At 49.7% G+C, this 24,422-nt stretch overlaps 1 protein-coding gene across 1 annotated transcript; it reads right to left on the minus strand.

Annotated features, from left to right (window-relative positions):
• Positions 1 to 1,654: 1,654 nt before the first annotated feature.
• Positions 1,655 to 23,782, minus strand: LOC149435940 (uncharacterized; the record flags this gene model as incomplete). Its single annotated transcript, XM_089662235.1, has 2 exons — positions 1,655 to 1,771; positions 21,692 to 23,782. Coding segments are annotated over 2 exons (2,208 nt in total), but the record flags the coding sequence as incomplete, so codon positions are not given.
• Between the last annotated feature and the right edge of the window lie 640 nt (positions 23,783 to 24,422).

A 24,422-nucleotide genomic window follows, 5' to 3' on the forward strand; every position in this document is an offset into this window, starting at 1 on the left:
TTGGGGGCACCGAGATCCATACTGCTCACTGCTGGATTCGTATTGATCACTGCTGGGGGAATTTAGGATTGTATAGGTCACTGCTGGGGGGACTGAGATCTGTACTGGTGTTAGGACCTGTAATGGAGACCAGTTGCCAGAAACCTCCGATTAGGGACAGTTCTTAGTGGAAGGAATCAAGCAGTCCAGATCACAAGGTAGCAGAGAATCAGCTTCTGGGTCACAAGCCAATGTCGGTAGCAAGTAGTAATAGAGGAATCACAGAGCAGCAGGCAGGACTATGTGACATTGCAATAATCTGGCCAGGAAGAAGGAAGGACCCAAATGGCTAACCAATCACTCTGATTGGCCACGTCATCCGATGCAGGTGGACCACTGAGATCTGTACTAGTTACTGCTGGAGACACTGAGATCTGTACTAGTTACTGCTGGAGACACTGAGATCAGTACTGGTCACTGCTGGGGCCACTGAGATCTGTACTGGTCACTGCTGGGGATACTGAGATCTGTACTGGTCACTGCTGGGGATACTGAGATCTGTAATGGTCACTGCTGGGGATACTGAGATCTGTACTGGTCACTGCTGGGGACACCGAGATCTGTACTGGTCACTGCTGGGTACACCGAGATCTGTACTGGTCACTGCTGGGGCCACTGAGATCTGTACTGGTCACTGCTGGGGCCACTGAGATCTGTACTAGTTACTGCTGGAGACACTGAGATCTGCACTGGTCAATGCTGGGGACACCGAGATCTGTACTAGTTACTGCTGGAGACACTGAGATCTGTACTGGTCACTGCTGGGGCCACTGAGATCTGTACTAGTTACTGCTGGAGACACCGAGATCTGTACTAGTTACTGCTGGAGACACTGAGATCTGTACTGGTCACTGCTGGGGCCACTGAGATCTGAACTGGTCACTGCTGGGGACACCGAGATCTGTACTGGTCACTGCTGGGGACACCGAGATCTGTACTGGTCACTGCTGGGGACACCAAGATCTGAACTGGTCACTGCTGGGGACACCGAGATCTGTACTGGTCACTGCTGGGGACACCGAGATCTGTACTGGTCACTGCTGGGGACACCGAGATCTGTACTGGTCACTGCTGGGGACACCGAGATCTGTACTGGTCACTGCTGGGGCCACTGAGATCTGTACTGGTCACTGCTGGGGACACCGAGATCTGTACTGGTCACTGCTGGGGACACCGAGATCTGTACTGGTCACTGCTGGGGACACCGAGATCTGTACTGGTCACTGATGAGGACACTGAGATCTGTACTGGTCACTGCTGGGGACACCGAGATCTGTACTGGTCACTGATGAGGACACTGAGATCTGTACTGGTCACTGCTGGGGACACCGAGATCTGTACTGGTCACTGCTGGGGACACCGAGATCTGTACTGGTCACTGCTGGGGGCACCGAGATCTGTACTAGTTACTGATGAGGACACTGAGATCTGTATTGCTAGTTAAGCTGTTTGAATGAAGGACTCTGAGCCCCCTTAGTCTGGGCTGCACATCATACATGGTGTCAGGTTTCCTCCTGCCACGGTGACCATTCCTGGCTCCTCTTCTCTACGTTTCTGGAGAATTTTGCTCATTATGGACAATTCTCGGCGATTAAACAACAAACTATATCTCCAGCTAATCGTTGACTTGGTTGTGAAACTCCCAGAATGACGATTCCGGTATATACTCACTTATCTCCGATGTAACATTGTCTTCCTGGAAATCCCATCTCTGGTTCTGGCCGGGATACACCTGAAGATTCAGTGTGTGAATATGTGTTATATATAGGAAGCCCCCCCCCCCCCCCCACAGATCCTGAATTACAGAGAAGGGGTCTCTATACCTTCTAAGCAAAGGGCCAGTTTACTGTCTTCAGACTTTAGGAGGGCTGGATTGTGGCCAGTGGGAGTAGAAAATGCTTCAGACTTGGTGGTCAATCAGGGTAAATGCCTGTGGGCAGTAAGAGGAGGAATAGTGCCCCATCATTGGTGTCAGTGGGAGGAATAGTCCCCCATCATTGGTGTCAGTGGGAGGAATAGTGCCCCATCATTGGTGTCAGTGGGGGGAATAGTGCCCCATCATTGGTATCAGTGGGAGGAATAGTGCCCCATCATTGGTATCAGTGGGAGGAATAGTGCCCCATCATTGGTGTCAGTGGGAGGAATAGTGCCCCATCATTGGTATCAGTGGGAGGAATAGTGCCCCATCATTGGTGTCAGTGGGAGGAATAGTGTCCCATCATTGGTATCAGTGGGAGGAATAGTGCCCCATCATTGGTGTCAGTGGGAGGAATAGTGCCCCATCATTGGTGTCAGTGGGAGGAATAGTGCCCCATCATTGGTGTCAGTGGGAGGAATAGTGCCCCATCATTGGTGTCAGTGGGAGGAATAGTGCCCCATCATTGGTGTCAGTGGGAGGAATAGTGTCCCATCATTGGTATCAGTGGGAGGAATAGTGCCCCATCATTGGTGTCAGTGGGAGGAATAGTGCCCCATCATTGGTGTCAGTGGGAGGAATAGTGCCCCATCATTGGTGTCAGTGGGAGGAATAGTGCCCCATCATTGGTGTCAGTGGGAGGAATAGTGCCCCATCATTGGTGTCAGTGGGAGGAATAGTGTCCCATCATTGGTATCAGTGGGAGGAATAGTGCCCCATCATTGGTGTCAGTGGGAGGAATAGTGCCCCATCATTGGTGTCAGTGGGAGGAATAGTGCCCCATCATTGGTGTCAGTGGAGGAGGAATAGTGTCCCATCATTGGTGTCAGTGGGAGGAATAGTGCCCCATCATTGGTGTCAGTGGGAGGAATAGTGCCCCATCATTGGTGTCAGTGGGAGGAATAGTGCCCCATCATTGGTGTTAGTGGGAGGAATAGTGCCCCATCATTGGTGTCAGTGGAGGAGGAATAGTGTCCCATCATTGGTGTCAGTTGGAGGAATAGTGCCCCATCATTGGTGTCAGTGGGAGGAATAGTGTCCCATCATTGGTATCAGTGGGAGGAATAGTGCCCCATCATTGGTGTCAGTGGGAGGAATAGTGCCCCATCATTGGTGTCAGTGGGAGGAATAGTGCCCCATCATTGGTGTCAGTGGGAGGAATAGTGCCCCATCATTGGTGTCAGTGGGAGGAATAGTGCCCCATCATTGGTGTCAGTGGAGGAGGAATAGTGTCCCATCATTGGTGTCAGTGGGAGGAATAGTGCCCCATCATTGGTGTCAGTGGGAGGAATAGTGCCCCATCATTGGTGTCAGTGGGAGGAATAGTGCCCCATCATTTGTGTCAGTGGGAGGAATAGTGTCCCATCATTGGTGTCAGTGGGAGGAATAGTGCCCCATCATTGGTGTCAGTGGGAGTAATAGTGTCCCATCATTGGTGTCAGTGGGAGGAATAGTGCCCCATCATTGGTGTCAGTGGGAGTAATAGTGTCCCATCATTGGTGTCAGTGGGAGGAATAGTGCCCCATCATTTGTGTCAGTGGGAGGAATAGTGTCCCATCATTGGTGTCAGTGGGAGGAATAGTGCCCCATCATTGGTGTCAGTGGGAGTAATAGCGCCCCATCATTGGTGTCAGTGGGAGGAATAGCGCCCCATCATTGGTGTCAGTGGGAGGAATAGTGCCCCATCATTGGTATCAGTGGGAGGAATAGTGCCCCATCATTGGTGTCAGTGGGAGGAATAGTGCCCCATCATTGGTGTCAGTGGGAGGAATAGTGTCCCATCATTGGTATCAGTGGGAGGAATAGTGCCCCATCATTGGTGTCAGTGGGAGGAATAGTGCCCCATCATTGGTGTCAGTGGAGGAGGAATAGTGTCCCATCATTGGTGTCAGTGGGAGGAATAGTGCCCCATCATTGGTGTCAGTGGGAGGAATAGTGCCCCATCATTGGTGTCAGTGGGAGGAATAGTGCCCCATCATTGGTGTCAGTGGGAGGAATAGTGCCCCATCATTGGTGTCAGTGGGAGGAATAGTGCCCCATCATTGGTATCAGTGGAGGAGGAATAGTGTCCCATCATTGGTATCAGTGGGAGGAATAGTGCCCCATCATTGGTGTCAGTGGGAGGAATAGTGCCCCATCATTGGTGTCAGTGGAGGAGGAATAGTGCCCCATCATTGGTGTCAGTGGGAGGAATAGTGTCCCATCATTGGTGTCAGTGGGAGGAATAGTGTCCCATCATTGGTATCAGTGGGAGGAATAGTGCCCCATCATTGGTGTCAGTGGGAGGAATAGTGCCCCATCATTGGTGTCAGTGGGAGGAATAGTGCCCCATCATTGGTGTCAGTGGGAGGAATAGTGCCCCATCATTGGTGTCAGTGGAGGAGGAATAGTGTCCCATCATTGGTGTCAGTGGGAGGAATAGTGCCCCATCATTGGTGTCAGTGGGAGTAATAGTGTCCCATCATTGGTGTCAGTGGGAGGAATAGTGCCCCATCATCGGTATCAGTGGGAGGAATAGTGTCCCATCATTGGTGTCAGTGGGAGGAATAGTGCCCCATCATTGGTGTCAGTGGGAGGAATAGTGCCCCATCATTGGTGTCATGTGAGGAATAGTGCCCCATCATTGGTACCAGCGGGAAGAATAGTGTCCCATCATTGGTGTCAGTGGGAGGAATAGTGCCCCATCATTGGTATCAGCGGGAAGAATAGTGTCCCATCATTGGTGTCAGTGGGAGGAATAGTGCCCCATCATTGGTATCAGCGGGAAGAATAGTGCCCCATCATTAATGTCAGTGGGAGGAATAGTGCCCCATCATTGGTGTCAGTGGGAGTAATAGTGTCCCATCATTGGTGTCAGTGGGAGGAATAGTGCCCCATCATCGGTATCAGTGGGAGGAATAGCGCCCCATCATTGGTGTCAGTGGGAGAAATAGCGCCCCATCATTGGTGTCAGTGGGAGGAATAGTGCCCCATCATTGGTGTCAGTGGGAGGAATAGTGCCCCATCATTGGTGTCATGTGAGGAATAGTGCCCCATCATTGGTATCAGCGGGAAGAATAGTGTCCCATCATTGGTGTCAGTGGGAGGAATAGTGCCCCATCATTGGTATCAGCGGGAAGAATAGTGTCCCATCATTGGTGTCAGTGGGAGGAATAGTGCCCCATCATTGGTGTCAGTGGGAGGAATAGTGCCCCATCATTGGTGTCAGTGGGAGGAATAGTGCCCCATCATTGTTATCAGTGGGAGGAATAGTGCCCCATCATTGTTATCAGTGGGAGGAATAGTGCCCCATCATTGGTGTCAGTGGGAGGAATAGTGCCCCATCATTGGTGTCAGTGGGAGGAATAGTGTCCCATCATTGGTATCAGTGGGAGGAATAGTGCCCCATCATTGGTGTCAGTGGGAGGAATAGTGCCCCATCATTGGTGTCAGTGGGAGGAATAGTGCCCCATCATTGGTGTCAGTGGGAGGAATAGTGCCCCATCATTGTTATCAGTGGGAGGAATAGTGCCCCATCATTGGTGTCAGTGGGAGGAATAGTGCCCCATCATTGGTGTCAGTGGGAGGAATAGTGCCCCATCATTGGTATCAGTGGGGGGAATAGTGCCCCATCATTGGTGTCAGTGGGAGGAATAGTGCCCCATCATTGGTGTCAGTGGGAGGAATAGTGCCCCATCATTGGTATCAGTGGGAGGAATAGTGCCCCATCGTTGGTATCAGTGGGAGGAATAGTGACCCATCGTTGGTGTCAGTGGGAGGAATAGTGCCCCATCATTGGTGTCAGTGGGAGGAATAGTGCCCCATCATTGGTGTCAGTGGGAGGAATAGTGTCCCATCATTAATGTCAGTGGGAGGAATAGTGCCCCATCATTAATGTCAGTGGGAGGAATAGTGCCCCATCATTGGTGTCAGTGGGAGGAATAGTGCCCCATCATTAATGTCAGTGGGAGGAATAGTGCCCCATCATTGGTGTCATGTGAGGAATAGTGCCCCATCATTGGTGTCATGTGAGGAATAGTGCCCCATCATTGGTGTTAGTGGGAGGAAAAGTGTCCCATCATTGGTGTCAGTGGGAGGAATAGTGCCCCATCATTGGTATCACTGGGAGGAATAGTGCCCCATCATACGTGTCAGTAGAAGGAGTAGTGCCCCATTATTGGTGTCAGTGGGAGGAATAGTGTACCATCATTGGTGTCAGTGGGAGGAATAGTGCCCCATCATTGGTGTCAGTGGAGGAGGAATAGTGTCCCATCATTGGTGTCAGTGGGAGGAATAGTGCCCCATCATTGGTGTCAGTGGGAGGAATAGTGCCCCATCATTGGTGTCAGTGGGAGGAATAGTGCCCCATCATTGGTGTCAGTGGGAGGAATAGTGCCCCATCATTTGTGTCAGTGGGAGGAATAGTGCCCCATCATTGGTGTCATGTGAGGAATAGTGCCCCATCATTGGTGTCATGTGAGGAATAGTGCCCCATCATTGGTGTCAGTGGGGGGAATAGTGTCCCATCATTGGTGTCAGTGGGAGGAATAGTGCCCCATCATTGGTATCAGCGGGAAGAATAGTGTCCCATCATTGGTGTCAGTGGGAGGAATAGTGCCCCATCATTGGTGTCAGTGGGAGGAATAGTGCCCCATCATTAATTTCAGTGAGAGGAATAGTGCCCCATCATTGGTGTCATGTGAGGAATAGTGCCCCATCATTGGTGTCATGTGAGGAATAGTGCCCCATCATTGGTGTCAGTGGGAGGAATAGTGCCCCATCATTGGTGTTAGTGGGAGGAATAGTGCCCCATCATTGGTGTTAGTGGGAGGAATAGTGCCCCATCATTGGTGTCAGTGGGAGGAATAGTGCCCCATCATTGGTGTTAGTGGGAGGAATAGTGTCCCATCATTGGTGTCAGTGGGAGGAATAGTGTCCCATCATTGGTGTCAGTGGGAGGAACAGTGCCCCATCATTGGTGTCAGTGGGAGGAATAGTGCCCCATCATTAATGTCAGTGGGAGGAATAGTGCCCCATCATTGGTGTCATGTGAGGAATAGTGCCCCATCATTGGTGTCATGTGAGGAATAGTGCCCCATCATTGGTGTCATGTGAGGAATAGTGCCCCATCATTGGTGTTAGTGGGAGGAAAAGTGTCCCATCATTGGTGTCAGTGGGAGGAATAGTGCCCCATCATTGGTGTCAGTGGGGGGAATAGTGCCCCATCATACGTGTCAGTAGAAGGAGTAGTGCCCCATTATTGGTGTCAGTGGGAGGAATAGTGTACCATCATTGGTGTCAGTGGGAGGAATAGTGCCCCATCATTGGTGTCAGTGGAGGAGGAATAGTGTCCCATCATTGGTGTCAGTGGGAGGAATAGTGCCCCATCATTGGTGTCAGTGGGAGGAATAGTGCCCCATCATTGGTGTCAGTGGGAGGAATAGTGCCCCATCATTGGTGTCAGTGGGAGGAACAGTGCCCCATCATTTGTGTCAGTGGGAGGAATAGTGTCCCATCATTGGTGTCAGTGGGAGGAATAGTGCCCCATCATTGGTGTCAGTGGGAGGAATAGTGCCCCATCATTGGTGTCAGTGGGGGGAATAGTGTCCCATCATTGGTGTCAGTGGGAGGAATAGTGCCCCATCATTGGTGTCAGTGGGAGGAATAGTGCCCCATCATTGGTGTCAGTGGGAGGAATAGTGTCCCATCATTGGTGTCAGTGGGAGGAATAGTGCCCCATCATTGGTATCAGTGGGAGGAATAGTGCCCCATCATTGGTGTCAGTGGGAGGAATAGTGCCCCATCATCGGTATCAGTGGGAGGAATAGTGCCCCATCATTGGTGTCAGTGGGAGAAATAGCGCCCCATCATTGGTGTCAGTGGGAGGAATAGTGCCCCATCATTGGTGTCAGTGGGAGGAATAGTGCCCCATCATTAATGTCAGTGGGAGGAATAGTGCCCCATCATTGGTGTCAGTGGGAGGAATAATGCCCCATCATTGGTGTCAGTGGGAGGAATAGTGCCCCATCATTGGTATCAGCGGGAGGAATAGTGCCCCATCATTGGTGTCAGTGGGAGGAATAGTGCCCCATCATTGGTGTCAGTGGGAGGAATAGTGCCCCATCATTAATGTCAGTGGGAGGAATAGTGCCCCATCATTGGTGTCAGTGGGAGGAATAGTGCCCCATCATTAATGTCAGTGGGAGGAATAGTGCCCCATCATTGGTATCAGCGGGAAGAATAGTGTCCCATCATTGGTGTCAGTGGGAGGAATAGTGCCCCATCATTGGTGTCAGTGGGAGGAATAGTGCCCCATCATTGGTGTCAGTGGGAGGAATAGTGCCCCATCATTGGTGTCAGTGGGAGGAATAGTGCCCCATCATTAATTTCAGTGAGAGGAATAGTGCCCCATCATTGGTGTCATGTGAGGAATAGTGCCCCATCATTGGTGTCATGTGAGGAATAGTGCCCCATCATTGGTGTCAGTGGGAGGAATAGTGCCCCATCATTGGTGTTAGTGGGAGGAATAGTGCCCCATCATTGGTGTTAGTGGGAGGAATAGTGCCCCATCATTGGTGTCAGTGGGAGGAATAGTGCCCCATCATTGGTGTTAGTGGGAGGAATAGTGTCCCATCATTGGTGTCAGTGGGAGGAATAGTGTCCCATCATTGGTGTCAGTGGGAGGAACAGTGCCCCATCATTGGTGTCAGTGGGAGGAATAGTGCCCCATCATTAATGTCAGTGGGAGGAATAGTGCCCCATCATTGGTGTTAGTGGGAGGAATAGTGCCCCATCATTGGTGTTAGTGGGAGGAATAGTGTCCCATCATTGGTGTCAGTGGGAGGAATAGTGTCCCATCATTGGTGTCAGTGGGAGGAATAGTGCCCCATCATTGGTGTCAGTGGGAGGAATAGTGCCCCATCATTAATGTCAGTGGGAGGAATAGTGCCCCATCATTGGTGTCATGTGAGGAATAGTGCCCCATCATTGGTGTCATGTGAGGAATAGTGCCCCATCATTGGTGTTAGTGGGAGGAATAGTGCCCCATCATTGGTGTCAGTGGGAGGAATAGTGTCCCATCATTGGTATCAGTGGGAGGAATAGTGCCCCATCATTGGTGTCATGTGAGGAATAGTGCCCCATCATTGGTGTCATGTGAGGAATAGTGCCCCATCATTGGTATCAGTGGGAGGAATAGTGTCCCATCATTGGTGTCAGTGGGAGGAATAGTGCCCCATCATTGGTGTCAGTGGGAGGAATAGTGCCCCATCATTAATGTCAGTGGGAGGAATAGTGCCCCATCATTGGTGTCATGTGAGGAATAGTGCCCCATCATTGGTGTCATGTGAGGAATAGTGCCCCATCATTGGTGTTAGTGGGAGGAATAGTGCCCCATCATTGGTGTCAGTGGGAGGAATAGTGCCCCATCATTGGTATCAGTGGGAGGAATAGTGCCCCATCATTGGTATCAGTGGGAGGAATAGCGCCCCATCATTGGTGTCAGTGGGAGGAATAGTGTCCCATCATTGGTGTCAGTGGGAGGAATAGTGCCCCATCATTGGTATCAGTGGGAGGAATAGTGTCCCATCATTGGTGTCAGTGGGAGGAATAGTGTCCCATCATTGGTATCAGTGGGAGGAATAGTGCCCCATCATTGGTGTCAGTGGGAGGAATAGTGTCCCATCATTGGTATCAGTGGGAGGAATAGTGCCCCATCATCGGTGTCATGTGAGGAATAGTGCCCCATCATTGGTGTCATGTGAGGAATAGTGCCCCATCATTGGTATCAGTGGGAGGAATAGTGCCCCATCATTGGTGTCATGTGAGGAATAGTGCCCCATCATTGGTGTCATGTGAGGAATAGTGCCCCATCATTGGTGTCAGTGGGAGGAATAGTGCCCCATCATTGGTGTCAGTGGGAGGAATAGTGCCCCATCATTGGTATCAGTGGGAGGAATAGTGTCCCATCATTGGTATCAGTGGGAGGAATAGTGTCCCCTTAGTTGGTGTCAGTGGGATGAATAGTACCCCATTGTTGGTTCCAGTGGGAGGATCCGTGCCCTAAGAACTGGATAAAGGCAAGCAAAGGGCCACATCTAATCCGTGGGCCACAGTTTCGAGACCACTGTTATAGAGCAAGAATACTCTCTTGTACAATCAGAATCCGCAATCACCTGCAATAGGCAGACAGAAGGGTGAGTTCTATAATAAGGGATTGAAGTGTTCGGTCCAAATTCTCTGAATACAGTGAGGTACGATTCTCAACTCAACTGGGAAATTACAGCTTTAGAATTTACACTCAAAGACAAATCTGATTCTGAGATGACATTCCTATCTGAACTACAACCCCAATTCCAAAAAAGGTTGGGGCACGGTGTTGCCTCCTCTGTTCTTTTCCGTATGTAGCACTGCCCCTTGGGACAAGCTGGAATATATTATGGGTCCTGCGCTCAATAGATCCAACCCTAAGAAAACCCAATCCCTCTGGCACAACTGGTAATGAATAGCAAATACCCCGCCAAGAAATCTGCTGACACGGGGTTACATGAAACAAGAACAATTTTTTGGAGAATGAAATGCAGTGTAGAGGGGTGGGGTTCCCCTTTCAACTTCAAAACTTACTTTTCTTCTTTTATGCAATGCAGTAAATGTGGTCTGCCACTAGAGGGCTTCACAGCCAAGAGTCTCCGGATGGCAGAGTCGCACTTTAAGTCGAATACAACTGATATCAAACAAATAAACTTACTTATACTCTATCAATGAAATGTATTACCCACACCGGGGTATGATTCTGCTTCTGAGGGGCGTTAGCCAAAAATCACCTCAGAGTCAGAACAGAATGCAATAAAGAGGTACCTCTAATAAAGCTACTAAGCCAGATTCCCCCACTTCAGTCCTTGTAACGGTGGAGCTCTAGTTGGTGCACGTTTAGTCCTTACAATGAAGTAAATAGCAGCTGAAGGCTTCTTTGGAGTTTCAGCTGGTGTGGGTTACATCCAATTTCACTAGGTTTCTGGGCTGAGAGGGTCCAACCTCAGTGTCTAAACGCAACACAAAGCACCCCAAGAACAGGGGCAGTCGCAGGATGCAATCTCCCAGTATGTGTCAGTCCCCGGGGCAGACAGTCTCAATTACACTGGTGGTGAGGGGCAAAGCAGGCAGAGGGATCTGTGGCTTGCACAGGGCCCCGGATGGGTGAGATCCCAGCAGTGGGGTGCGGATGTCCCAGTCTATATGCAAAGTGTAAATGGTGTGTCTTACTCTCTCCAGGGGGACAGCTCACCAGACTCTGAACACACAGCAGGGTCCCTCTATCTGAGCTGGGTGCTGTAGTGCCTCCTCCACTGCTTGGACGGGCTCCACGTGTCCCTGTCTTTTCTCCAGCCTCATGTCTCTCTGTTCTCCCCTTCCCTTCCTGCTTCCTCCCCCTCCCAGCCTTCTTTGCTGTGTAGTGGATGAGTCATGAACTTGGCAGAATGCCCAGGTTTTACAAATAGGAGAGAGAGAGAAAGGACTGACTGCTGAACATGTGATTCCTTCTGAATCCTCTTGTACAAGGAGCCTGCTACACACTCCCCCCACCAGAGAAGCTTTGGTTCTCCAAAGACAGCAGTAAAAGCAACCTGTTACATGCTTTTTATATACACGCGGAGAAAAAGCAAAGTTAGTATACACAGGAAATTAAATTATTCACACTTGCATAAGAATCTGGCAGAGGAACCTCCCACCATGTAGCAGAGTGAGGGTTGTCCTGCCCATAGGCCACACTAATGGGAATGGCCCAACCAGATGTTCCAGGGGGTGAGTTGGGGCTGTTCTCTACCGAAACTGCTGTAGGAGAACCAGGCGTCACGTGATTCCTTTGAGAAGCATGTACTACTTCCTCAGAGTTTTCACCCAACACATCATATGTCAGTCTCTTTGGGGGTTGAATAACTCTACGCTCTCTCTGTTCTCTGGGCTCTAGCAATGGTTCTGGCGTTGCTTCCGATGTTGGTTCTGACTAGAGATGAGCGAAGTATTCAAAAATTCGATTCGACTGATTCGACGAATTTGTGGACAATATTCTATTCGAGTCGAATATATTCGCTGTGAATTTAACTTAAAAAAGGGTGTTTCTAGGCTTCAGAGAGCCTTTATATTAGTGCAGAACACTGTACCTTTAATTTAAATGCCCTTGGAGTCTGCTGGGGAAGAGAAATAATACTGTCAGTCAGTATGACATGCAGATGAGTGCCGTCGATCTTAGAATCACCGCACACTTCACTCATTTGGCCAGTCACGGGGCCAAAACCAGAGTGTGGAGCCACAGTGTGGCGGTGGAGGCAGCAGCAATGGGAGGCCATACAGCACCCTATGACAAAATGGAAACCAGCAGCAGTGTGAGGAGACCTGAAAGTGGCACATGGCAGAGTGTGGCGATGGAGACAGCAGCAATGGGAGGCCGTACAGGGACCCATGAGACACTCTGGACCTGGCAGCAGCATGAGGAGGCGGTACGGGGGCCCATGACAGATTACGGGCCTGGCAGCAGCATGAGGAGTCGGTACGGGGGCCCATGGCAGATTATGGGCCTGGCAGCAGCAATGGGAGGCCCGTAATCTGCCAGCACCCTATGACAAAATGGAACCCACCAGCAGTGTGAGGAGACCTGAAAGTGGCACATGGCAGAGTGTGGCGATGGAGACAGCAGCAATGGGAGGCCGTACAGGGACCCATGAGAGACTCTGGACCTGGCAGCAGCATGAGGAGGCGGTACAGGGGCCCATGACAGATTACGGGCCTGGCAGCAGCATGAGGAGGCGGTATATAGGGGCCTATGGCAGATTAGGGGCCTGGCAGCAGCAATGGGAGGCCCGTAATCTGCCAGCACCCTATGACAAAAAATTGAACACACCAGCAGTGTGAGGAGACCTGAAAGTGGCACATGGCAGAGTGTGGCGATGGAGACAGCAGCAATAGGAGGCCGTACAGGGACCCATGAGACACTCTGGACCTGGCAGCAGCATGAGGAGTCGGTACGGGGGCCCATGGCAGGTTACGGGCCTGGCAGCAGCAATGGGAGGCCCATAATCTGCCAGCCCCCTATGACAAAATGGAACCCACCAGCAGTGTGAGGAGACCTGAAAGTGGCACATGGCAGAGTGTGGCGATGGAGACAGCAGCAATGGGAGGCCGTACAGGGACCCATGAGACACTCTGGACCTGGCAGCAGCATGAGGAGTCGGTACGGGGGCCCATGGCAGGTTACGGGCCTGGCAGCAGCAATGGGAGGCCCATAATCTGCCAGCCCCCTATGACAAAATGGAACCCACCAGCAGTGTGAGGAGACCTGAAAGTGGCACATGGCAGAGTGTGGCGATGGAGACAGCAGCAATGGGAGGCCGTACAGGGACCCATGAGACACTCTGGACCTGGCAGCAGCATGAGGAGGCGGTACGGGGGCCCATGGCAGAGTGGCGAAGCGTAAGCAGCTTAAATTGAAGGCCATACAGAGGCCTATGTTAAAAATAATAACATGTTTGAGGCATGATTCATGGCGGATTTAGTCAGTTGTGTCAGGAACTGGTGGTTTGAAATCCAGACTAATCCACGCCTGATTCATTTTCACAAACGTGAGTCTCTCCACACTTTGGGTGGACAGTCGTGTCCTCCGCGGAGTTACAATACCTCCTGCCGCACTAAACACGCGCTCCGATGCCACGCTACTGGCCGGGCATGACAGCCTTTCAAGGGCAAATTCAGCTAGTTGGGGCCAAAGGTCAAGTTTCGTTGCCCAGTAGTCAAGGGGATTGTCTACCTCGGTTGGCAGGGTGCTGTCCAAGTAGGCCCAAGCCTGTTGTTTGAGGTCCTGCTCCAGGTCCACCTGATGCTGCTGCTGCTGCGGCTGGTTAGTAGTTTCCTCACTGCGCTGGTGAAGAAAGCTACTCATCATCGACTGCAGACTGAGGCAGCCGCTGCTGGTGGAGCTGCCACTGCTCCTACCACCCCACCCCTCCCCTGCTGCCATGGCAGCGGAACGCGAGCGCACAGGGCCCACAGTGTCTGAGGATGGACGTTGGCGCACAAAGGCAGAGACCAACTGACTACATAGGTGGTTTTTATAGTACGTTATTTTGGCCTCCCTCTCAGCAGGTGTGAAAAAGGCCACCATTTTTGAACGGTAGCGAGGGTCCAACAAGGTGGACAGCCAAAAGTCATCCCTCTGTCTGATAGTTATTATTCGGCTGTCGCTATGCAAGCAAGCGAGCATGCTATGGGCCATTTGTGCCAAGGAATGCGAGGGACTCCCTGCCTCCATCTCCACAGCATACTGCCACGGTGCGTCTGGGTCCTCTGTCTCCTCCTCCTCCTCTACCAGATGCTCCTGCTCCTCCACTCCTGTCCGCTGAGTGGAAAAACCACCCATTTCACTCAATAATTCCTGAGCACAAATGTCCTCCTCTACCTCCTCCTCTTCTTCCTGTCCTGCCCCCACAGGGGTCATGTGGCGTTGAGATCTGTGCGCCACGTCTACCGCACCCTGACCAGCCATTGTTAACAGCATTTGTTCCAGGACGTGCAACAGAGGAATGACGTCGTTCATCCCATAGTCCTGCCGACTCACGAATAGCGTGGCCTCCTCAAAGGGCCTGAGCAAGCGGCAGGTGTCACGCATGAGCTGCCAATGGCTGACATCTAAGTTACACAGGGGAGTACCTTTATCCGCTTGTAACATCAGGAAATCGGTGATGGCCTTTCGCTGTTCGTAAAGGCGGTCTAACATGTGTAGGGTTGAATTCCACCTTGTTGCAACGTCGCAGATCAGGCGATGCTGTGGAATTCCATTCTGCCGCTGCAGCTCAAGGAGGGTGTGCTTTGCGGTGTAGGAATGGCTGAAATGCATGCAAAGTTTACGTGACATTTTAAGGATGTCTTGCAGTGGGATGGTGGATTTTAGGAACCGCTTGACAACCAGATTGAACACGTGAGCCATGCATGGCGCATGGCACAACCTTCCTTGACGCAGAGCAGACACCATGTTCTTTCCGTTGTCGGTCAACATGGTTCCGATTTTCAGTTTGCGCGGAGACAGCCATCTGTCGATTTCTCTGTTCATTACACTCAGAAGTTCCTCCCCTGTGTGACTACGTTCGCCAAGGCATACCAGGTGCAGCACAGCGTGACACCGTTGCGCCCTGCACATGTGATATGCCGGTCGGGTAATGGGACTTGGCACGGGGGTGGCGGCTGAGGACACGGCGGAAGAAGAGGTGGTAGAGGCGGACATGTTTGCTGGACCAAGGACGTGCAAACGTGGAGGCAAAAGCGGCGTGACCTGTCCAAGTTGCTGGTGCGGCTGTGCCGGCACCACGTTGACCCAGTGGGCCGTAAATGACATGTACTGTCCCTGACCGTAGTTACAGCTCCACACGTCAGCGCTGCCGTGCACTTTGGCAGAGACCGACATGCTCAAAGACTGGCCCACCATCTCTTCTACATGTGAATGCAGGGCTGGCACTGCCTTTTTGGCGAAGAAATGACGGCTTGGCACTCTCCACCGCGGCGCGGCACAAGCCATCATTTCTCGGAAAGGTGCGGAGTCCACCAGTTGGAAAGGGAGGGACTGCAGCACCATCAACTTGGACAGGAGGACGTTCAGCTTTTGCACCGTCGGGTGCGTGCTCGCAAACTGTTGTCTCTTGGAAACGGATTCCAAGAAAGACTGCTGACGGAATACGTGAAGAGGAGTAGCAGGAGAAGGAGCATCTGAACGAGCGGAAGATGCCAACGAGCGACAACTCCCCTCAGCAGAGGTGTTGGAGCCTTGACTGGCTGATAGAGGGCGACTGACGTCGGGTGACGGAGCAAGTAACGGAGCGGGTGATGGAGCGGGGGCTGGGGCAGGCAGAACCGCCGTATCTTTATCACGGTTTTCCCAGGCCACCGAATGGCGACGCTGCATATGCTGACGCAACGCTGTAGTCCCAACATGGGCCCCCTGGCCACGCTTGACTTTCTGGCCACATAGTCGACATACGGCTACGTTTACTTCCTCGGGCGGCTTGACGAAAAATTGCCACACCGCCGAGTAGGAAACTTTGCCCCCGCTACTCCTCACTGGCTGACTGCTACTTCCTCCGTGCGCACCGGCACCACTACTGGCCGTGGTGGTAGGCTGCAGTGGAGCTGGTGCTCTACTCCGTGGCCGTTTGGCTCCACTGACACTGCTGCGACCCTGCTGCCTCCTGGGCAACCCACCGACTGTTTCGCTCGCTGCCAAGCTGCCACCCTCTTCTCCTGATGATGCGGAAGAAATTGCCTGATGACGACGAGGCTGCCAAGTGCGATCAACCTCCTCATCATCAAGTAGGGTCTCCGCCTCACTACTAGCCCCCTCGGCTGCGTCTGGGTCAGGAGACAGACCTGTCTCTAGACCGGCTACCGAGCCACTCTCCTCGCCAGTACTTCTTCGCCTGGCTGCTGAAGAGGCGGATGTCTCCCCCCGTTCCTGACCGCCCTCTGTTAGCTCTTCCTCACTGTACAGTGGGGCTGAGCCCACAGCATGCGATACTTCGCTTGGTGAGGGAACAGCAAAGGACAGGGGCAGGTAGAGGACACGTGATTTCAGTGGGCTTGCTCCCGGGCCATGCCAACTAACGGTTGTGTCTGGCGTACCCACCGACCGTTGGCTGTAGGTGTCAGAGGTGACCTGGGAAGAGGAAGACGACCGAGCCAACCAGTCGATGACGGCAGGGTTGTCGGTGGAGACACGACCGCTGGATGACACCGGGACCACTGGCCTCTGGCTGCGACTAGTGCTGCCTCGACCCCTTCCTCTGCTGCCACGTCTGCTCGCTCCTAAAACATTGCCTCCTCTGCCACTCCTCTGCATGTTGTCTGACATACTCTTTAATTCAACGATTCTTTGTCCCTGAGTAACAATTCTGTGTCTGTCCCTGAGTAACAATTCTGTGGCCCTGAGTAACAATTCTGTGTCCCTCAGTAACAATTCTGTGTCCCTCAGTAACAATTCTGTGTCCCTCAGTAACAATTCTGTGTCTGTCCCTGAGTAACAATTCTGTGGCCCTAAGTAACGGTTCTGTGGCCCTCAGTAACAGTTCTGTGTCCCTGAGTAACAATTTTGTGTCTGTCCCTGAGTAACAATTCTGTGGCCCTAAGTAACGGTTCTGTGGCCCTCAGTAACAATTCTGTGTCCCTGAGTAACAATTCTGTGTCTGTCCCTGAGTAACAATTTTGTGGCCTTAAGTAACGGTTCTGTGGCCCTCAGTAACAATTCTGTGTCCCTGAGTAACGTTTCTGTGGCCCTAAGTAACGGTTCTGTGGCCCTCAGTAACAATTCTGTGTCCCTGAGTAACGTTTCTGTGGCCCTAAGTAACGGTTCTGTGGCCCTCAGTAACAATTCTGTGGCCCTGAGTAACAATTCTGTGGCCCTAAGTAACGGTTCTGTGGCCCTCAGTAACAGTTCTGTGTCCCTGAGTAACAATTCTGTGTCTGTCCCTGAGTAACAATTCTGTGGCCCTAAGTAACGGTTCTGTGGCCCTCAGTAACAATTCTGTGTCCCTGAGTAACAATTCTGTGGCCCTAAGTAACGGTTCTGTGGCCCTCAGTAATAGTTCTGTGTCCCTGAGTAACAATTCTGTGTCTGTCCCTGAGTAACAATTCTGTGGCCCTAAGTAACGGTTCTGTGGCCCTCAGTAACAATTCTGTGTCCCTGAGTAACAATTCTGTGGCCCTAAGTAACGGTTCTGTGGCCCTCAGTAACAATTCTGTGTCCCTCAGTAACAATTCTGTGTCCCTCAGTAACAATTCTGTGTCCCTCAGTAACAATTCTGTGTCCCTCAGTAACAATTCTGTGTCTGTCCCTGAGTAACAATTCTGTGGCCCTAAGTAACGGTTCTGTGGCCCTCAGTAACAATTCTGTGTCCCTGAGTAACAATTCTGTGGCCCTAAGTAACGGTTCTGTGGCCCTCAGTAACAATTCTGTGTCCCTGAGTAACGTTTCTGTGGCCCTAAGTAACGGTTCTGTGGCCCTCAGTAACAATTCTGTGTCCCTGAGTAACAATTCTGTGTCTGTCCCTGAGTAACAATTCTGTGGCCCTAAGTAACGGTTCTGTGGCCCTCAGTAACAATTCTGTGTCCCTGAGTAACAATTCTGTGGCCCTAAGTAACGGTTCTGTGGCCCTCAGTAACAATTCTGTGTCCCTCAGTAACAATTCTGTGTCTGTCCCTGAGTAACAATTCTGTGGCCCTAAGTAACGGTTCTGTGGCCCTCAGTAACAATTATTTGTCCCTGAGTAACAATTCTGTGGCCCTAAGTAACGGTTCTGTGGCCCTCAGTAACAATTCTGTGTCCCTGAGTAACGTTTCTGTGGCCCTAAGTAACGGTTCTGTGGCCCTCAGTAACAATTCTGTGTCCCTGAGTAACAATTCTGTGTCTGTCCCTGAGTAACAGTTCTGTGGCCCTAAGTAACGGTTCTGTGGCCCTCAGTAACAATTCTGTGTCCCTGAGTAACAATTCTGTGGCCCTAAGTAACGGTTCTGTGGCCCTCAGTAACAATTCTGTGTCCCTGAGTAACAATTCTGTGGCCCTAAGTAACGGTTCTGTGGCCCTCAGTAACAATTCTGTGTCCCTGAGTAACGTTTCTGTGGCCCTAAGTAACGGTTCTGTGTCCCTCAGTAACAATTCTGTGTCTGTCCCTGAGTAACAATTCTGTGGCCCTAAGTAACGGTTCTGTGGCCCTCAGTAACAATTCTGTGTCCCTAAGTAACGGTTCTGTGGCCCTCAGTAACAATTCTGTGACCCTCAGTAACAATTCTGTGACCCTCAGTAACAATTCTGTGACCCTCAGTAACAATTCTGTGACCCTCAGTAACAATTCTGTGACCCTCAGTAACAATTCTGTGTCCCTGAGTAACAATTCTGTGTCTGTCCCTGAGTAACAATTCTGTGGCCCTAAGTAACGGTTCTGTGGCCCTCAGTAACAATTCTGTGTCCCTAAGTAACGGTTCTGTGGCCCTCAGTAACAATTCTGTGACCCTCAGTAACAATTCTGTGACCCTCAGTAACAATTCTGTGTCTGTCCCTGAGTAACAATTCTGTGGCCCTAAGTAACGGTTCTGTGGCCCTCAGTAACAATTCTGTGTCCCTGAGTAACAATTCTGTGGCCCTAAGTAACGGTTCTGTGGCCCTCAGTAACAATTCTGTGACCCTCAGTAACAATTCTGTGTCTGTCCCTGAGTAACAATTCTGTGGCCCTAAGTAACGGTTCTGTGGCCCTCAGTAACAATTCTGTGTCCCTGAGTAACAATTCTGTGGCCCTAAGTAACAATTCTGTGTCCCTGAGTAACGTTTCTGTGGCCCTAAGTAACAATTCTGTGTCCCTGAGTAACGGTTCTGTGGCCCTCTGTGTCCCGGAGTAACAATTCTGTGTCTGTCCCGGAGTAACAATTCTGTGTCCCTAAGTAAAGTTTCTGTGGCCCTAAGTAACGGTTCTATGGCCCTCAGTAACAATTCTGTGTCCGAGTAACGTTTCTGTGGCCCTAACTCTGTCCCTAATACAGAGCGGTCTGCCTCTCTTGAATGACTGGAGGCAAATGGAGAATTCTAAAATGGCCACCATTTATAGCTCGACCATTACACAGTGCTGGCTGGCTGGCTGCTGATTGGCTAATGCGATTACATGTCATTAATGAATGCATTATGGGTCAGCGCGCCTTGTCTGCGCGCCTTCCCAGACATCCCCGCTCCGTCGCCGCACATGTCGCCGCCATTTTAGGAAAAATTTTGATTCGCGCATCCGAAGTAGGCTATTTTTCGGATTCGCCGCGAATAGAAAATTTTCCAATATTCGAAACGAATTCCACTTCGCCTACTTCGATTCGCTCATCTCTATTAAATTTGCAGCGAATATATTCGACTCAAATTTTTTCCACGAAATCGCCGAATCAGTCGAATCAAATTTTTGAATAATTCGCTCATCTCTACTCATGAGGGATCTTCTGGTCCTCAAAAAGCTCTTTGATAAGCTGGTGGGATTGTTGGCTTCAGTTCTGGTTTCTCTGTTGGGACACAGAACCCGGAGAGGCATCTGTGTGTGGTGGGGGGAGTCCCCTCACACTGCCTGCAAAAGCAATCTAGCTGCTAATTATCTTCTAGGATGGATTATACAAACAAACCGTCCACCAGCAGAAACAACCAATGAGGAAGGGTTGTAACAGCGCAAACACTGCAAAGTCCTGGGAAATGGTAGTATGGGTGATGGTGGTATTAGTGGCTACTGTATGAAGAGCGTAGGATTCCGTGTGGCACTGAGGGCAAGGCTTCCAAATAAGCTGTAGCAACTTCTGTAGATGAGAAAAAGGAGAGAAGCGCCTCTAAGTGCAATAAGTCTTTTAATTCAAGTCTAAATGTAGAAACACTCACATGTGTGAAGTAATCATAAGCATAAAAACCGTGGTTAACAATAGTTACCGGTGGGGTGGTAACCCGGGTGAAGAGCCGTCATCTCTCTGCGATGTGGGGAGCTCAGCTCTCGGCTGGAACAGCGTGGTGGCTGGAGGGGGAACAGTGGTGAGGCAAGCCTTCATGCACGTCCTCCCTCAAAGCCGGATGGAACGCACGCTGGAACGTAGCGGCGGCGTGGCCGTGATGACGTCAGATCCCAGGGTGCACTGCGACGCGTTTCGGAGCATGCACTGGCCGTGGAAGGCGGAAGTGCACTCCTTTTTCAAGCAGGGGGAAGTGGATGAACAGGGGTGAATATATAGGGAACGTGAGTCTAATTGATCAATTAACCAATTAACCAGTGATTGACCATTGCTGTCAGGTGAATAGTGTAAAGTCATGGATGTTAACTGGGGGGTAAAAGGAAACCAAATGGAAAAAAGAGAGGATGTAATAAATAAGAAAACGGAAGACGAAAGAAAAAAAAAAAAAAATTATGTTCTGGGAGATTAGTGGGGTAAAATGTTCACCTTGCAGCACTGGCACATCAATTATGTAACAGTAGTGAGCAGATATTTAGTGGTAATACAGCATGATTGCAAGATGATAAACATATTGGTAATAATACATGCAGATGACATTATAAAAAGTAAATTACATTGTAAAAAATTGTAAAAAATAGAATAAAATATAAATAATGAACAAAAGGAAAAAAAAAAAAAAAAAAAAAAAAAAATTCGATAAAAAATTTTTTTGATTAAAAAATTTGATTAAAAAATTTGATTAAAAAAATTATAAAGAAGGGGGGGGGGAAGTATCATTGTGAGTGTTGAGTGGCTTTGAATGGGAGATTGTAGTGTTTATAGTATAGTGTTAATGTCTAATTCCTCGTTGAGTCCGCCTGGGGACAATGTATCTAATGTAAATATCCAATAAGTTTCTTGTGAACAGAGTTTTTTGAAACGATCAGACTCAGAGAGATTGTTGTGTATGGATTCTAAGACCCATACTTGTAGGCCATCAGTGGATTTTTGGTGATATTCAAGGAAGTGGCGGGGGACGCTATGTTTGTCTTTACCATCTTCAATAAGACGTCTGTGCTCGCCAAACCTGGCGCGGAGGGGTCTGATGGTTCGTCCCACATATAGGAGGCCGCAAGGGCAGGATATACAATAGATCACATGATCAGTGGAGCAGTTGTAAAATTCTTTGAATGAATAGGTTTTTCCTTTTGTGGTGAAGTTTTTTTGTCCGTGTTTAACGAATTGGCAAGTTTTGCATAGCGCTTTGTTGCATCTATACATGCCGACAATGGGTATGAGGCAGATTGTGTTGAGTGTGTTGGTGGGTGGGTTGTATTTGCTGGGGGCAATCTTGTTTTTAAGGTTGATGGCTTTGCGGTAGGTGTATTTTGGTTTTTTATCTAAGATGTCTATTAAATGTGGATCCTGTAGTAGTATCGGCCAATGTCTATTGATGATAGACTCCATTTTGTGAAAGTTGTTGTGGAATTTGGTTATAAATCTGACCTGGTTGGGAGGCTCTGAGTTATTGTGTGTTTGGGGTCTACCCTTGTGGTAGAAGGAGTGGGCCTCATCTACTAGCTTGTGTGGGTAACCTTTGTCTAGGAATTTCTTTATTAGAATGTCACTCTGGAGATTGTAATCTGAATCTGTGGTGCAGTTTTGTCTGAGACGACAGAATTGTCCTTTAGGTATATTTTGGATCCATTTGGGGTGGTGGCAGCTGTTGAAGTGGAGGTATGAGTTGCCAGATACGGGTTTGAAGTGGTTTTTTGTTAATATTTGGAGATTGTCATGGTATAATTCGAGATCTAGGAATACAAGAGTATGTTTGTGGTGAGTGGAGGTGAAGGACAGTCCAAAAGGATTTGAATTGCAATGGGTTACGAACTGGTCTACGTGTGATATTGGTCCATCCCAGATGACGATAATGTCATCTATGTAACGGCCGTAAAAGATGATGTGGGCGGCAAAGGGATTGTTGTGCCATATGTGTTTGTCCTCCCAGAAACTCATAGTCAAGTTGGCATATGAGGGTGCAAAGTTGGCTCCCATGGCTGTACCTTGAGTTTGTAAGTAGAAATCGTGGTTGAATGTGAAGTAATTGTGTTTGAGGCAAAATGAGGTGGCGTCTACTATAAAGGAAGATTGTTTGGGGTTGAGTGATGGATCCAAGGATAGATAATGCTGGATGGCGGTGATGCCTACATCATGGGGTATCGAGGTGTATAGGGAGCAGACATCTAACGAGACCCAACAATAGTCGGGTTCCCAGGAGTATGTTTGGAGTAATTCTAGCAAGTGTCCGCTGTCCCGGATATATGAGTGTTGAGCCTGTGCAAGGGGTTGTAGGAAGTGGTCGATATATTGGGAGAAACCGCTGGTAATGCTCCCTGTGGCCGCTACGATTGGTCTTCCTGGTGGATTATTTGGATTTTTGTGTACTTTGGGGAGAAAGTAAAAATACGGGGTGTTGTAGAAGTCTTTAGATAGAAAAGAGGCTTCCTGCTTGGTGATGACACCATCAAGTAAGGCTGTGTTCGTTAGTAGTAGTGCGTCCTGTTTGAATTCGGGTAGTGGGTCTTTAGTTAATTTGGTATACGTGGATGTGTCTGAGAGGAGTCTGAGGGCTTCGTCTATGTAGTCAGTGGTATTAAGAAGTACAATGCCGCCGCCTTTATCGGCGGGCTTGATAATAATGTCCTTATTGTTTGATAAAGTGGTAATGGATTTTTTTACAGTGTTTGGTAGATTAGAGGCGGAATGGTGCTGGTTGGGATTGCACAATTTGATGAATTCCGAGTAGACTACTCTATAAAAACTTTCCAGGTAGGGGCCCTTAGAATGTGTGGGATTGAATACTGATTTGGGTCTGAGCGTAGTGTGTGCCACAGGTGGGGGGTATAAAAGTTGTGAAGTGAGTGTAAAATCTAAAGGTGGGCCATCATCAGGGTGAGACTCAGCAAATAATTGTTCTAATATGTCTAAGGCGTCTGAGTCAGATGGGGTTGAGGGGTTGATATTGTCTGTGTCAGGTGAAATGGCTGTAGGCTGAGTTTTTTTGGATTGAATGTGAAAGAATCTTTTTAAGGTGAGATTGCGTATAAATTTATTCAGGTCTTTGAATAGTGTGAATAAGTTGGGTGGGGAAGTTGGGGCAAAGTTTAGACCGTGATTGAGCAGAGAGATTTCAGTTTGTGATAGTTGATGGTTGGATAAGTTGAAGATTTTTACAGTTTGCGGTGTTTGTGTTTGGTGTGTGTTGCGGTGTTTATTTCGTCCCCCCCTACAGCCTCTGTGTGTTTTCTTTTTCCGTGGGGGGGATTTTGACCTAAAAAAGACGGTGAGGTGTTGGTGGGGGAGTGGTGAGCAGAAATGAGAGTGGGGTTAAGATGATTGTTCGAAATCGGAAGGCCAAGGGTGATGACAGTATGGGCATCGGTGGATGGGGATATGGGTTGAGGGGTGTTTGTGTGGGTGATGGGAATCTGAGTGCCATTAGGTGTGGTGTCACCAGTTATGGGTATAGGGGTGGTGATGGTCTGAGGTATATTTATAGGGTTTTTTTGTTGTTGGTTTGTGGAAGTGTTATTGGGAGGTGTTTTAGTGTTGGGGCGAGACTTGGGTGTGTCTTTATTGTGCAAGCTTTTATGGTTGAAGTGATTGGTGTGTTGTGTGGGATATGATTTGGTGAATCGTGTTTGAATGAGAGGGGGGATGGGTTGTCGTGGTGTGGTATGTTGTTGTGGTGTTCTAGATGTGCGGGGGAGGACTAAATCCATGAGGGCGGGGATGCTGTGATTTTTCCAAGTGAAAACTCTATTGTGGTTATAGTCATCTAGATCTCTTTTAAATTTGGCAATTTTGTTTGATACTATGAGGTTCTCTTGATGTTTGGTGTTCTTTTTTAGAGTTTTTAGCCACTGTGTGGGTAATTTGTGTCCGCTGTCTAGGAATTCTTGTAACATGATTTGGATGTGATGTGTATGCTGTTGGAATTTGTTCTCTCTTTGGGAGA

The sequence above is a fragment of the Staurois parvus genome, unplaced genomic scaffold (genome assembly GCF_062004578.1).
Source record: "Staurois parvus isolate SC_StPar_1 unplaced genomic scaffold, SC_StPar_1.0 ptg001446l, whole genome shotgun sequence".
NCBI classification, from domain to species: domain Eukaryota; kingdom Metazoa; phylum Chordata; class Amphibia; order Anura; family Ranidae; genus Staurois; species Staurois parvus.